Source organism: Notechis scutatus, chromosome 7, assembly GCF_049901735.1.
Source record: "Notechis scutatus isolate UNSWTSFEM ecotype Mainland chromosome 7, rNotScu1.2, whole genome shotgun sequence".
In the NCBI taxonomy this organism is placed as follows: domain Eukaryota; kingdom Metazoa; phylum Chordata; class Lepidosauria; order Squamata; family Elapidae; genus Notechis; species Notechis scutatus.
The window spans coordinates 20,979,501-20,993,195 of NC_142015.1; the positions used below are offsets into that span (position 1 = coordinate 20,979,501).

Genomic DNA, 13,695 nt, shown 5'->3' on the forward strand with positions numbered 1-13,695 from the left:
AAGCTTCATTTGAATTACCTAACTGTACAAATAAAAGTGGGGAAAATATTGAAAAAAATACAATAGTAATACCTCTTAGACTTATATATTGCTTTACAGTGATTACAGTCCTCTCTAAGCAGTTTACATATTGCCCCCAATAATCCGGGTCCTCATTTTATCCACCTTGAAAGGATGGAAGGCTGAGATTTGAACTGCCAAATTGCAGGCAGCTGGCAGTCAGCAGAAGTAGCCTGCAGTACTGCATTCTAACCACTGTGCCACCTCGGATCAACATGGAAGTTGGTTTCTGTACTTCAAATTTTTAATCATATCCAGGGCAAAATTTCTGCCAAATAACTCCTGTTGTTGTTGTTAGTTGCGAAGTCATGTCCAACCCATCATGACTGCATGGACAACGTTTCTCCAGGACTTCTGTCCTATTGGCTAGTAGTCATTTTGTTTAGCAAATGTAGTGGAGTTTGAAAATGATTTGTCATCACCTTGTTTTCTATTTCTTGGTTCTTTTGTTGTTGTGTTTTTATTAGCCTTTTTTATCAGTCAGTGTTGTCTTTATGGCTCAGTTAATGCTTTGGCACGAGACTGTTGCTATTTCATATTGTGTTTCTTGATCCCCCAACACAAGATAGATAGATAGATAGATAGATAGATAGATAGATAGATAGATAGATAGATAGATAGATAGAGATATGAGCTTGTAGGTATTTAATAATTAAAATACATAGACAAATATATGAGCATTTCTCAACCAATTGTTCCTATGTGAGATAAATAAATATCACGAAATGTGCAAGAGATGGCTACATGAACTTAAATTTGCTAAGCTTTTAGACTAAGACGAAAGAGGTGTGTAAATGCCAAAACTTCATGGGAAAGAAAACTCAGGCTTTGAAAATGTTAAATGCATGATGGGACTGATCAAATAGTATGCCAAGGACATATTAATATATGATGGACAGGAGGGAGATATGGGATTATATTTTTTTAATCCTTGGCACATAGTCTTATAAGGAGAGTTTTATCTACACTGCTAGGTATATTCTCCCAAACCTTGTGATCTGAGAGAATATAATTGGTAAGCAATCCATTTTGAATGAGTTGATCCAATTGCCCAATAAAAGTTACCTAAAATTTATAAGCAGGGGGCTTGCTTGCCATCCAGACATCCTTCTGAATTACTCCAAGGTCCTTGACAGAGCTTGGATCATCAACAAGGTCTTGACTATTCAGCTTTTATTTTATTTTCTGATTTTTTTTTGCCAATATGTAAGACAGAGCATTTATTTGTTGAGATTTGAAGTTGCCATTTGTTTGACCATTTTGATACATAGTCAAGATCTTTTTGAAGGGTTGCAGTATTGTCTGTGGTATTGATGTGGTATCTGAATTTTGATGATGTAGACATGGGCACATGCTGTAACAGTTGCAAGTGTGAAAAACAGTCATAAGTCACTTTTTTCCAGTGCCGTTGTAATTTTGAATGGTCACTAAATGAACTATTGTCAGTCAAGGACTAGTCTGGGTGCAAAATGAGGATGCAGGTTCGTTCTCCAAGCTTGTGGGTTGGTCCCATCACAAGCCGCAACACATGACCCCCACTTGACACAACCCACACCTGTCCCTCACCTGATGTGACCTCCTCATCACAAGATCTACTGACCACATGAAGCCTTTAGAAGCAGAAGAATACCAACACTGACATCCCCTAAATTCTGCTGAAGATGTTATCTTGCCTGGTAACAAAATGTTCGGAAACCAACTCACAGAAGTTGGCTTTCAGAAGAATTTTCAGAAATTATAGCTTACCTAATTATCGAATTCTTGGATTGACATTTTTCCTTTCCTTGTCCTTACAGTACCTCCCAAGATTGTTGAGATCTCTTCGGACATCTCCATCAATGAAGGTGGCAACATAAGTCTCACCTGCATAGCTACAGGAAGGCCAGATCCGACAATCAACTGGAGGCATATTTCACCTAAAGGTAAGATAAACTTTTGAATGATCCCTCCCCATCAAAATCCTGGTGTTGGAATGTTGCTGCCTTACATAGTAGGATGCCTTGATGCCAGATGTCCATTCTTGACAACTATCTTATTTGCTTTATTTATTTTAGCATATCTCCTGATCTGAGGAGTCATTGTGCCTATGGATATTAATTCCCTAGTGCAGAGGTAGGCAGAGGTTATGGGTTCTACTTTTTCTTCCCTTTTCCCCCTTAAGATCCCAAAATACACCAAGCAAAAATATATATGCAAAATAATAGCTGAGCTAAAAGATATGATAAGACAATTAACATCAGCAAATGGAACATCTGTGGCTGACTCGGTGTATTTGTTCCCTTCTGCTACACACAATTGATATGTAATGAGAGAACAAAGTACGTCAGTCCACCCAGAACTGAATAATGTGGAGGAACCTCTTCACAACAATATGTTGTTATATTCCACAAGAGTGTCACTGTGCCCCAAAAAGGAAAGAGGAAAAATAGCAACCAGGCAAGCAAGCTTTCCAATCATTTGATTTCATTGATCAATTGATTTTCAATTTGAAAACACAATTCCACTGAACATTTAAAAATGTAATGTGACTGAAACTCAGTTTACTCCACAACATGATTATTTCCCACTGATAAAGTTTGTTGTTGGGTGTATTTGTGTGTGTGTGTGTGTGTGTGTTACAAGACTCATTTACCCAACCTTAGTCTAAAACAGGATAGATTAGGAAGGAGTCTACTGTTGTTGTTGTTGTGTTTCTGAGCTCAAAAAGAAGAAAGGGAAAAAGCCCAGCCAGGTATAAATTTCATGAATCATAATGGCAGGTTTCAGTCAGATTATCACTACTTTTTGCCTAAGTTATAATTGTTCAGTGAACAGGATAAAATAGGGAAGAAGCAGAAAAAAGGCTGGCACTTTTTGACCCACATCTTCATCTTGTACTTATTTTCTCATTCTGACAACCCATCTAACTTCATTGTGGTGGCACAGGGTTCATTTGTCATCCATGGGATTTAGCTTTGGCTGTTGGGTTTCACTTTCAGGTGTTGCCACTAACATAATTTTCATTCTATTTCATTTTATTTTTATTTTATTTGTTTGTCAAACATGTACAAGGTAACAAGTATAAGTATGAACATAAACAGGAACAGAGAAAGTAAATATAGATAAATGGGAGCAGTAAGACAGTGATGGTAGGCACGCTGGTGCGCTTATGCACGCCCCCTTTAAGGACCTCTTAGAAATGGGCTGAGATCCATTTTTAATCAGTTTGAAGTTGAATGTCAACTCATAAAACATTTCTCTGGTCATTTAGAGTTGCCAACAGAAAGGGAAGAGGGAGTAGTATAGCAGCTGCAAAAACGAAACTGCATTCCATAAATGTTTTCAAAGATAGTAACTAGGTGACCGAAGTTTCTGCTGCGCAAAATTCTAACTAGAGAGTATGATTGATGACTCTTGGCTATGGATGTGTCCCATTGGAGAATATGAATTACGATACACCCAGGGGGTGGGGGAAAACCAGGGTCAAGGGGGCTAATGAATGATGTGTCTCAGAGTCGGCTACAGCCAGGCAGCACCAGCATGTCTTCTCCTAATAAATCTTCTTTGAGCTTTGAAAATCAGGCTAGAGACTCATGATTTAAATGGGGGTCAATACCGGAGTCCTTTGGGGGGGGGGGTTGAGGCTGTAACAATGGAGTCATTCCAGCTGTTGACCACTCTGTTGCTGAAGTGGTATTTACTGCAATCAAGTTTGGAGCAGTTTTCCTTGAGTTTGTATCAGTTGCTTGCCCATGTATTATTGTGATTGAAGCTGAAGAAGTCATTGATAGGCAAGATGTTATTTATTAGCAGACAATTTTGTGAACTATGCTTAGATCTGACCACAGGCGGCACAGTTCCAGATTGTCCAAGCTCAAAATTTAGAGTCTGGAGGCATAAGGAATTCTATTTGCATTCTTCAAAGATGTTGTCAGTGTTGCAGCAAAACCAGATCCCGATCAACAACTCCAAGACAGGCAATTTCTCAAAGTTTCTTTTTATTGGAAAAGTCATACTGGCACATCTGGGAAAACACGAATATGAGAGTTCTGGGTTTTCCCTCAGGAAATCAAAACCCAAAATCCAACCTCTGCACCCATTAGTCCATCACATCATCCAATCACCATCTGTCCCAACAAGAAACATCCCTTCCACGACGCCTCCTCCAGGTGCAGGAATAACATGACCTTGACCAAACAGACAACAAATAGTAAAAATAGGGAGCACTATATCAAACCCTGCTCAAGTTAACAGCGGTGTCCCCCAAGGCAGCGTTCTAGGACTCACACTCTTTATACTCTATATAAATGACCTTTGCGATCACCTTATAAGCAACTGTGTCCTCTTTGCAGATGATGTAAAACTATTCAACACCACTGACAATGCTACTATCCTTCAAAGCGACCTTGATTATGTGTCTGAATGGTCAAACATCTGGCAACTCCAAATCTCGACCAACAAATGCTCTGTCCTACACATTGGTAAAAAAAATCAGTACACCAAATACAAACTAGGCAGATATGACCTCATTGATGATCCTCACTCTGTCAAGGACCTTGGAGTTCTCATATCTAATGATCTAAGTGCTAGAGCTCACTGTAACAGCATTGCCAAAAAGGCATTAAGAGTTTTAAATCTAATCTTATGAAGCTTCTCTTCTGGAAATATTGAATTGCTAACTAGGGCATACAAAACTTTTGCCAGACCAATACTCGAATACAGCTGGAATCCACACTGCATATCAGACATTAATACAATTGAGCAAGTCCAGAAGTATTTCACGAGAAGAGTACTACACTCCTCTGCTCGCAACAGAATACCCTACATCACCAGGCTTGAGATTTTGGGCTTGGACAACCTCGAACTACACTGCCTACAGTTAAGCGTGGCACACAAAATTATCTGCTACAATGTCCTACCAGTCAATGACTACTTCAGCTTCAACTGCAACAATACAAGAGTACACAACAGATACAAACTCAATGTTAACTGCTCCAAACTTGATTGCAGAAAGTACGACTTCAGCAACAGAGTAGTCAATGCCTGGAATGCACTCCCTGACTCTGTTGTTACATCCTCTAACCCCCACTCCTTTAACCTTAAACTATCCACTATTGACCTCACCCCATTCCTAAGAGGTCTGTAAGGGGCGTGCATAAGTGCACCATTGTGCCTCCTGTCCCTGTCCTATTGTCCCCATTTATTTTTACCTATTTCCTGTATTCTTACTCATGTTTATACTTATATCTATTACCTTGTAAGCGATCGACAAATCAAATAAATAAATAAAATAAAATAGAAGAATGCTATTATGTCTAACTACTAACACTCTAAAAATCACCCCTTCTAATTTCCCAAGCACGGGAATGTGGCAGTGTGGAAGTTTCTTGTGTTAATATGGCTTCCAAAGCTGACAGATGTTTTATTCCCTGTTATCCACCCAATTTTTTTTTCCTCCAAGAGCTTTCCTTCAGTTGAAATCAGAGGTCTCCATTATGTGTAGGTTTTAGCTGCTATGGAAACACTGAAGCAACCAAGAGGAGAGGAGCAAACTAATCAGAGTTTTACCCGCAGAGTTAGGTAATTTTCTTGAGTAGTTTCGGCTTGAATTCATGTGGAGATTAGGTGTTCTGAGAGGGCAGCACAATCACCCTCAAATAATGGTAACTTGAGGGTCCTTTTTTCCATTCTGTCCAAAATATTTCAAACTAATTTAGCAGGCCTTCCAAAAGTTTTTACATAACACAAGATGAATCTTAGAAGATTCATTGAGAATTGTGACTTCTGTTCTCACAAATATTTCAGTTCTCCTGCATTTCTGCTATCACGTTTTCCAGTTCTTCTCTGAAAAATTGTTGCTTCAGTTTTGCTGCCATGCAATTCGAATGGTTCCATATTGTTTCCTTCAAGGGAGGCCTTTTTCTATGGTCTTTAAAACAAAACATTGGATAAGTGACTCATTGTTGTAATAGATGGGTGATGACACCCAGCATTGTGACAATCTGGAAGATTTCTTACAGCTTCCTCACAGGACTTTTATTTTAAGTTTTTCCACTGATGAAATTTAACCACTAGAAAAATTGCACAGTTATCTCATAATTATCCCCCACACACACAAAAAAAAATGGAGGGGCTGAAACATATAGAAAACATCATTTAAAAAAAAAAACGCTTTTGACAATCTGAACGCTATAACTAAAGAATTAAACAAAAGAATATAACTAATTAATTCACCAAAATTAGGATTAACACCTGTATTTTAGATAGAGATAATGTGATGTGCAATCTGTAAGAGACTTGTTTACATCTTTTTGCTTTGGAGTACTAAATTGTTAAACTCTTAGGAATAGAAATATTTAGATAATTTTCAATTGAAAAATGGCATAATAACATTTGGTTCAGCAATTGTACATACATACATACATACATACATACATGTATGTATGTATGTATGGCATTCAGCTTTGTTCGGGTATTTTCCCACGTCATTGTAGTTGTGCTTTTAAAGTTGTAGCAACGTTTCAGCAGAATCTCATCTGCCATCATCAGGCTTCTGTATAGTGTTCATCTGTGAGTCAGACTTTTACAGTGGTTTCAGATTTAAATTTGGGGCAGCCTACTGCTGTGCCAGAATGGTTTTTTCTTCATCCTGATTGGTTGGGAGTCTTGGTCTGTGTTTATTGGTCTTGGAGTTTGCTGGCTGTATGTACGTGTGTATATATATATATAAGAAATAGGATAGTGATTGATGTTTCTTTTGGATCTGGGGGGATTGTAGTTGTTTTGTAAGGAATAATTTAAATCATCTATGCATATTCTGTCAACTCAGGGCTATCACTGAAATCTTAATGTGACCGTAATAAAAGCTGAAGATTTTATGCTAAACTAAATGTTTAACAAACCAACAAAAATCACCATTAAACCTCAGATTGTTAGAGAGTTTTATGGTCTGAAATTTTAGTTGGCATTCTGCACAGCTAGGCATACAGTTATCTCCGAGGTTTGTAAGATATAGTATTTCTTGATTCAAAATTATAAGGAAAATAGATATACACATAGCACATACCATGTACAGCTAAGGGGAAATTCACGACAAAAATACCTAACAGAAAAAATGCTGGTTTATAATATATATGTGTGTGTGTTGTGTACACACACACACACACACACACACACACACACATATATACATACATACATACATACATACATACATACATACATACATACATACATATACATGCTGTATACTCACTACTTTACATTGTAGCCAAGTGTCATTTCTTCAGTGTTGTTACATGAAAAGATATACTTAAATATTTACAAAATGTGAGGGGGTGTACTCACTTCTGTGAGATAGTGTGTGTGTGTGTGTACACACACACACATAATGTATGACTGAGCACACATGAAACTAAGACAAACTAGAAATAGCATAAGCTATCCATCCCTAAGAGAACATATATTTTAATTTGCATGGTTTCTAAATTTCGTATTACTTGGTAAATCCAATCTTCCCATAATACTGTTAAACCTGTTATATGATTGAGCTATTTGTCAAAAGGGTGAAGGCAGGGATCGCTTGTGCATTGGAATTGGAGAACCAAATGTTTTCAGCATCTGGATTCCACCATGAATTCTTCTACTTAGTGCCAGCATGATAAATTTCTACTAAATGAAGTTTTCACTGCAGTGGTGTAACTCTAGCAGGCTATAAACCAAAATTTCAGAATGCTTCAGGATTGCAACAACTAATGTGTTTCTCTAAATGCTTTCATGTAACGCTGATTTCTATTCTGAATAATTAGAATCATATTGCTGTTTGAAAGAGTAGTACAGTTTTTTGTTGCAAAGGATATTGCATATTAATGCTCTTAAGAGGACCACAAATATCCTTTTTCATTGAGCAAGAGATAGAATAAGTCAGAACTGGTCTTAAATGGTGTCCAAAGCATGAGTTGTGTGAAGATCTGCCTTTCTTCTGTTTTATACACACACACAAAAAAAGGTTTTCAGAGCTATGAAAATCAGTAAAAAAAAAAAAAAGTGCAGAGTTAGAAAACAGTTTCATTTGGCCAGTGTCAGAAGTTGTGAATGCTCCAACATCAGAAGTTTTTAAGAAGAGATTGGATAACCATTTGTCTGAAATAGTGTAGGGCTTCCTGTCTAAGTAGGGGGTTAGACTAGAAGACCTCCAAGGTCCCTTCCAACTTTGTTATTCTATTATTCATCCAGAGAAGTCTCCCGGTTGCGGCTGAAAAAAGATAGTCAATATGCATAAAGTTGGGTGGCCACCATCCTGATCTTTTTTTTAAAACAACAACTATGTTCTACAGTTACTCCTGATTTCATCCCATGTTGTGTATCACTAAAAGAGAAAAAGACATGAGTGCAGATACTGGGGTACACAAATAGATAGAGGTCTTGTTTGTCTCCAATCCCCCATCCCCTGAAGTTGATATCCCTAATCCCTTGGAATGCCTAAGTGATTATTTGTTGGGTTTTAGTAAGCTTTATTCAGTAATTAACATAGTGGCATATTGCAACCAGTTTTCTAGGTTAATGACCTATTATGCAAAGTAAATTATTTTGTCTCTCTAGTATTTGGCTTTGATCACTTTGATTATGTGTTGGGCTGCAATTTTAGACCCCTGGGGAGAAATGAAACTGACAGAAAAGTGACATTAAGTAGCACAGAGAGGCAGTCTCGCCTTCGGAATGATGACCTGGCCTGATGACTTTGGAACAATCATCGGGAGACTGTGAATTCTAGTTCCACCTTAGGTAGGAAAGTCTGCAGGGTGATCTTGGACCAATCACCATGAAACTGTGAGTTCTAGTCTCCCCTTAGGCACAAAGACCTTGTGACCTTGAGCTTCTTACTGTCTTTCAGCCCTAGGAAGCAGACTATGGCATTGATAAACCACTTCTGAAAAATCCTTGCTACCAAAATTGCAAGGGCTTGTCTGGGCTGTTGACTGAAGTGAAGATTGACTCAAACGGACAAAAATCAAATAAGTTATTTCTTCCTGAGATGATGTCTCAGTCTCTTCTTCCTTGAACTGTCATACTGTAGAACGTGGTATTCTTGACTGTAGCTTGCAGAAAAATCATTAATGCTATGCAAACATTAATTTCCAGCCAGACAAAGATGTCTGCCATTTCATTTCTCCAATGTGCAGAAGATTGAAAATATTCTTTCTGGACTCCGCGTCTTTCTGCCTCCTTCTTCAATTGCCACTTGATGGAAAAGCAGCTTGCCTTCATTAGCATGGGCTTGAGAAACCCTAATTGACAGGATGTGTTCGTCCTGAGCTAGCAAATATCAAGACATCTGATGGGGGGAAGCATGGAGAGTGCCTCGAAGGTCAACATTGGCACCTGCTGGGACAGATTCTATCCAGAATCTGGGAGCTTGGCAGATAATATTATTAGTGTCAGAATCCTGGGAGGGGATGAGTTCACTCCTATGGCAGAACCAGAGATTTTTTTTTGTTTTTGGCAGGCATCAGAAGATTGACACACGGAAGGTCAAGAAATAGAACAAGAGTAAGAGGCAGCTATAGAATTTCCTCTCCGCAGAAAACTCCCAGGGTCAGCTCTGTCCACTTTAACTTGAGCAACATTGCTCTGAGAAAACTCGGAGTTATTTTATAACAACTGGCTTTGAGTGATAGACTTTTTCTCTCTCTTAACAATGGTGGTGACCCCAAAGGGCCGTAACGCTGTAGAGACAGAACTGGTAGAGTTGCTAAGCCTGAACTTGTGAGCCTCCAACTCTTTCAGCTCATAGTCTAAATTGGCCCAGCGCAAGGAACCAGCAGGAAGTCTAAACAATTAAGACATCTCAGAGCCTGTTAAATGTTTTAAGGAGAATGGTTTCATTTTTGAGTTAGTCGCTTTACAACTCTTCCATGAAATAATGGAGTGCTCTGTTTAAGAAAGTCCAGATCTAGCTAATTCATAGTTTTCACAAAGCTTTCTATTTCCATGGAAACTATTGTCCTGTTTGTACTGGTGTAGACATATTTTCAACTTAGTTAATGTAATAACTAGGAACTACTTAAATCAAAAAGCATTATCAGCTGAGTGTCATGTCTGAGCAAGCAATAGCCCTAATCTTATTGACCTATTTTCACAAGCGCTAATGCTCATAAACATTTACTAGGTGAATATATCAATCTAAATACATCCAATCAAATCCTCATTAGGGTCATAAACCAGCATAGATCCAAATATATGTCTACTCTACACTCGCCATTAGATGTTTCATTTCATATTGCTTTCCTTCTTGACCTTATCCTGATTCCTGTATGATCCTGCATGGTGCAGAGAAAGTGTTGCCTGAGCAGAAATCAGAATGCTGGCTTGTCCAATTTTCTTGGCAAATAAGATCTTAATCCTTCTTCTAGAAGCTAACAACCTATCATGGGTTCCAGTGAAACGTACCGAAGCTTTCCACCAGCTTCAAATCCTGTTGACAAATCAACAGATTTCTTGTTTATTCTTGAAATGATTACAGCCAGGGTTGGGCTGCTGGGGGGTTTGCAGGGGTTCAGGAGATCTAAGATTCTGTGCAGTTTGGAGAATCCCCAAATCCTACTCCTGGCTGGCCCCGCCCACCCCACCCTTCCCCTCCCAGGACTCCCTATGCAGCCCGTTTTGGATGCAGGTAAGTGCGGGGTATGCACAGAGGCTCAGGGAGGGTGAAAAACGGGCCTCCCAGGAGTTCAGGAAGACCGGAAATGGGCTAGTTTCCAGCTTCCAGAGAGCCTCCAGAGCCCGGGGAGGCCATTTTTGCCCTCCCAGAGGCTCAAGGAAAGCCTCTGGAGCCTGGGGAGAGCAAAAACACCCTCCCCAGCCATGATGCAGGAGGCCAACAAGGCCACGCCCACCATGGCCACGCCCACCGAACAACCAGGCAGAGAACCCCTTGCTAAAGTTCTTCAAGCCCACCCCCTGATTACAACATTAGCTCTAAGCTGTAATTCCATTACCATCATTGTTTGATATTACCCATTTATTATTGCTCAAGATCCTGGAAGAAGAACAGTAGACTTTGAAGACGAATTGTTTCAGAGTAGATAAGATCTTGGTGAGTATTGTTTAATGAAGTAAATTATATTACAGCCAGCATTAACTTGCCAGCCATTCAGTACCACTATATTATGTTTAACCTGGCTATCTGCCATGGTTTTCAAAGCGCATTTCTGATGTAAGAGGGAGAGCATGAAAGACTTTTGAGCCTGGTTACATAGTCTACAAGGCTTCCGCTCGGGCTAAAAGCTTATAAATAATGTCAAGGGTTTTATTTGTACTTAGTTTCTCTTTTCCTTTGATAAAATATGTGTTATCAAATTTTAAAGTACAGGCATATAAAGGGCACAGACTAAGTGCACACACTTAACTTAGTTACAGATTATTTTTCTTGCACAAGGCAGGGAAGTTAGGGCTAGAGAAAATGACCCCACTTCATCTCAATATATTACTTCAATCGAGTTGCAAGATGACCAAAGTGGGACCTCAGCTCCCAGGATCAGCTTGTCCTGCCTAACATCTTCTTCTTCTTTGTGGCATATTCCCACAAGCGCAGGGTCTACTTTTTGGATAATTGAATACCACTTTGCATGGTCAGCTGCATCTCCAGGGCACAGGCCTGTGGCTTGCATCTCTTTGTTGATGGTGCCTTGCCATCTCTGTTTTGGGTGGCCATGAGGTCACCGGCCATTGACTTCTAGTTGGTAGGCTGTCTTGGCAACGGTGGAAGCTGCTGGTCTCAGGACATGTCCATACCAGTAGAGTCGGCCTTCTCTCATCTTCTCTATAATTGGTGCCACACCAAAATGCTGTTGAATGTTGTCATTTGTGAAGTGGTCAAGAAGGGAGATGCCCGATATCCAATGGAGCATTTACATTTCCATGGCATGGAGGTAGCTTGTGGTCCCTGTTGCTGCTGCCATACAGTGCAATAGGGCAGATGGTTAATTTGTAAATCTTAGATTTAAGACGGTTTGGCATTTGTCTGTCACATAACACATCAGTGAGTTCTCACCAATGCATCCATAGGCTGCACTGTTCTGCCTATCATCTCAGTGCAAAAACGTTGAAATAAGCCAACTCCATTTGGTAGCTACCCCACACCCACAGAAAGGGACTGCTACACACGTGTAGAATGTATGTAACAGTCAAGATCACAAAGGGGCATCACAAAAGACACACACACACAAAAAAAAGCCCTAATGGAGATTTAAAGGAATCAGAAAAAAATAATATGTTAAGCAAATAGATTTACAGGTAGGACCACAATTCAGCCTGTAATTATGGTCATATATCATGATTGTTAATTAACGTTTCCAGTTTGGGCTCAGTTGTAATTTGAGGATTATCTGTGCTTCTCAGTTGTTTTCCCTAAAATTCCCCTTTTGGGAGGATTCATTTTTGGATAGATAAAGCAAAATTGAACTTGTTTGTATGTGACAGCCACTCTAGGTTCACGGAAGAAAAAAAAAATGATGCTTTTTTGGAAAATAACTTCATCCCTACAGTTAAAAATGGAAAAGACCCCATAATATTATGGAATTATTTGTGGCCTCCAGCACCAAGCACCTTCAATCTGCGCATGGCACAATGAGATTAGAAGATTATTAAGGAAACTTGTGCCTCAGACTTGTAGATGTTCTATTGCTGCAGGTTTTGAAGAAGAGATTAATCCAGATTGGTATAGGGTCTCGTGCTTGAGCAGGGGGGTGGACTAGAAGGCCTCTAAGATTCCTTCCAACTCTGCTAAGGTATTCTGCATCCATTGTTTGCTATGGAGTGTAATTTTGCTGGAAACCAGAAATAAATGCCAATTTCCAGCAAAAAAAAAAAAAAAAATGTTATCAATCTCAGTCACATAATCCCGGGACATTGAAAATGGTCAATTTGTGGAAAGATTGCTCATAGCCCAAAATGCATTCCCATGACCCTGGTGGCCATCTGAACTTTGAATCTGTATAATTAGTACCTTTTTTTCAGGGTCTGTTAAGTGACCAGTCGTAAGTTGAGAACTAATTGTACTGGTGGGATTGTGTGCACTCTGGGTATGTAAATTACAGGACAAGGAAGTGTTTCTCAACCCATTTTCGACATCCTATTTTGGGGAAACATGTTTTTTTTATTTTCTGAAAAGGGGAAAGAGGAAGCAAAATAATTACAAAATTATAGCAATTCAAAAATGGGAAGAAAAATAGAGCATTGATCTTGAGTTTTCATTAGGATCGAAGTTATTGACAGAGTGATCATATCTAAGCAGAATAAGCCCTTGTATTAAATGGGACTTGTTTCCAAGGAGACGAGCATAAACAGATGGATCCAATTTGGGTCAGTCACTAGGAGCAAAGATTTACTCTCCCATGTTTTTGGACTTATGTTGGAGCCGATCTTCAGGGAATTTCTCTCTACTGAAATGTGTGCTTTGGGTTATTCTCTGAGTTGTATTTATATGGTGCCTTCCAGGGGTGGGCTTCCAAAAAATTAGCCACTGGTTCTCTGCCCGGTTGCTTGGTGGGCATGGCCTAGTTGGCCTCCTGCACCATGGGGAGGAGGGTGCTTTCACCTTCCCCGGGCTCTGGAGGCTTTTCTCGAGCCTCTGGGAGGGTGAAAACTGCCTCCCCG

General features: G+C 39.5%; 1 protein-coding gene across 5 annotated transcripts in view; it reads left to right on the plus strand.

The window, feature by feature from the left end:
- Positions 1-13,695, plus strand: part of NTM (neurotrimin) — a 785,771-nt gene that overhangs the window by 681,350 nt on the left and 90,726 nt on the right. For all 5 annotated transcript variants that reach the window (XM_026678596.2, XM_087970093.1, XM_026678598.2 and 2 more), the window contains one exon: positions 1,857-1,982. In XM_026678596.2, coding sequence (XP_026534381.2) covers positions 1,857-1,982 — 126 coding nt within the window. The remainder of the gene's footprint in view (positions 1-1,856; positions 1,983-13,695) is intronic.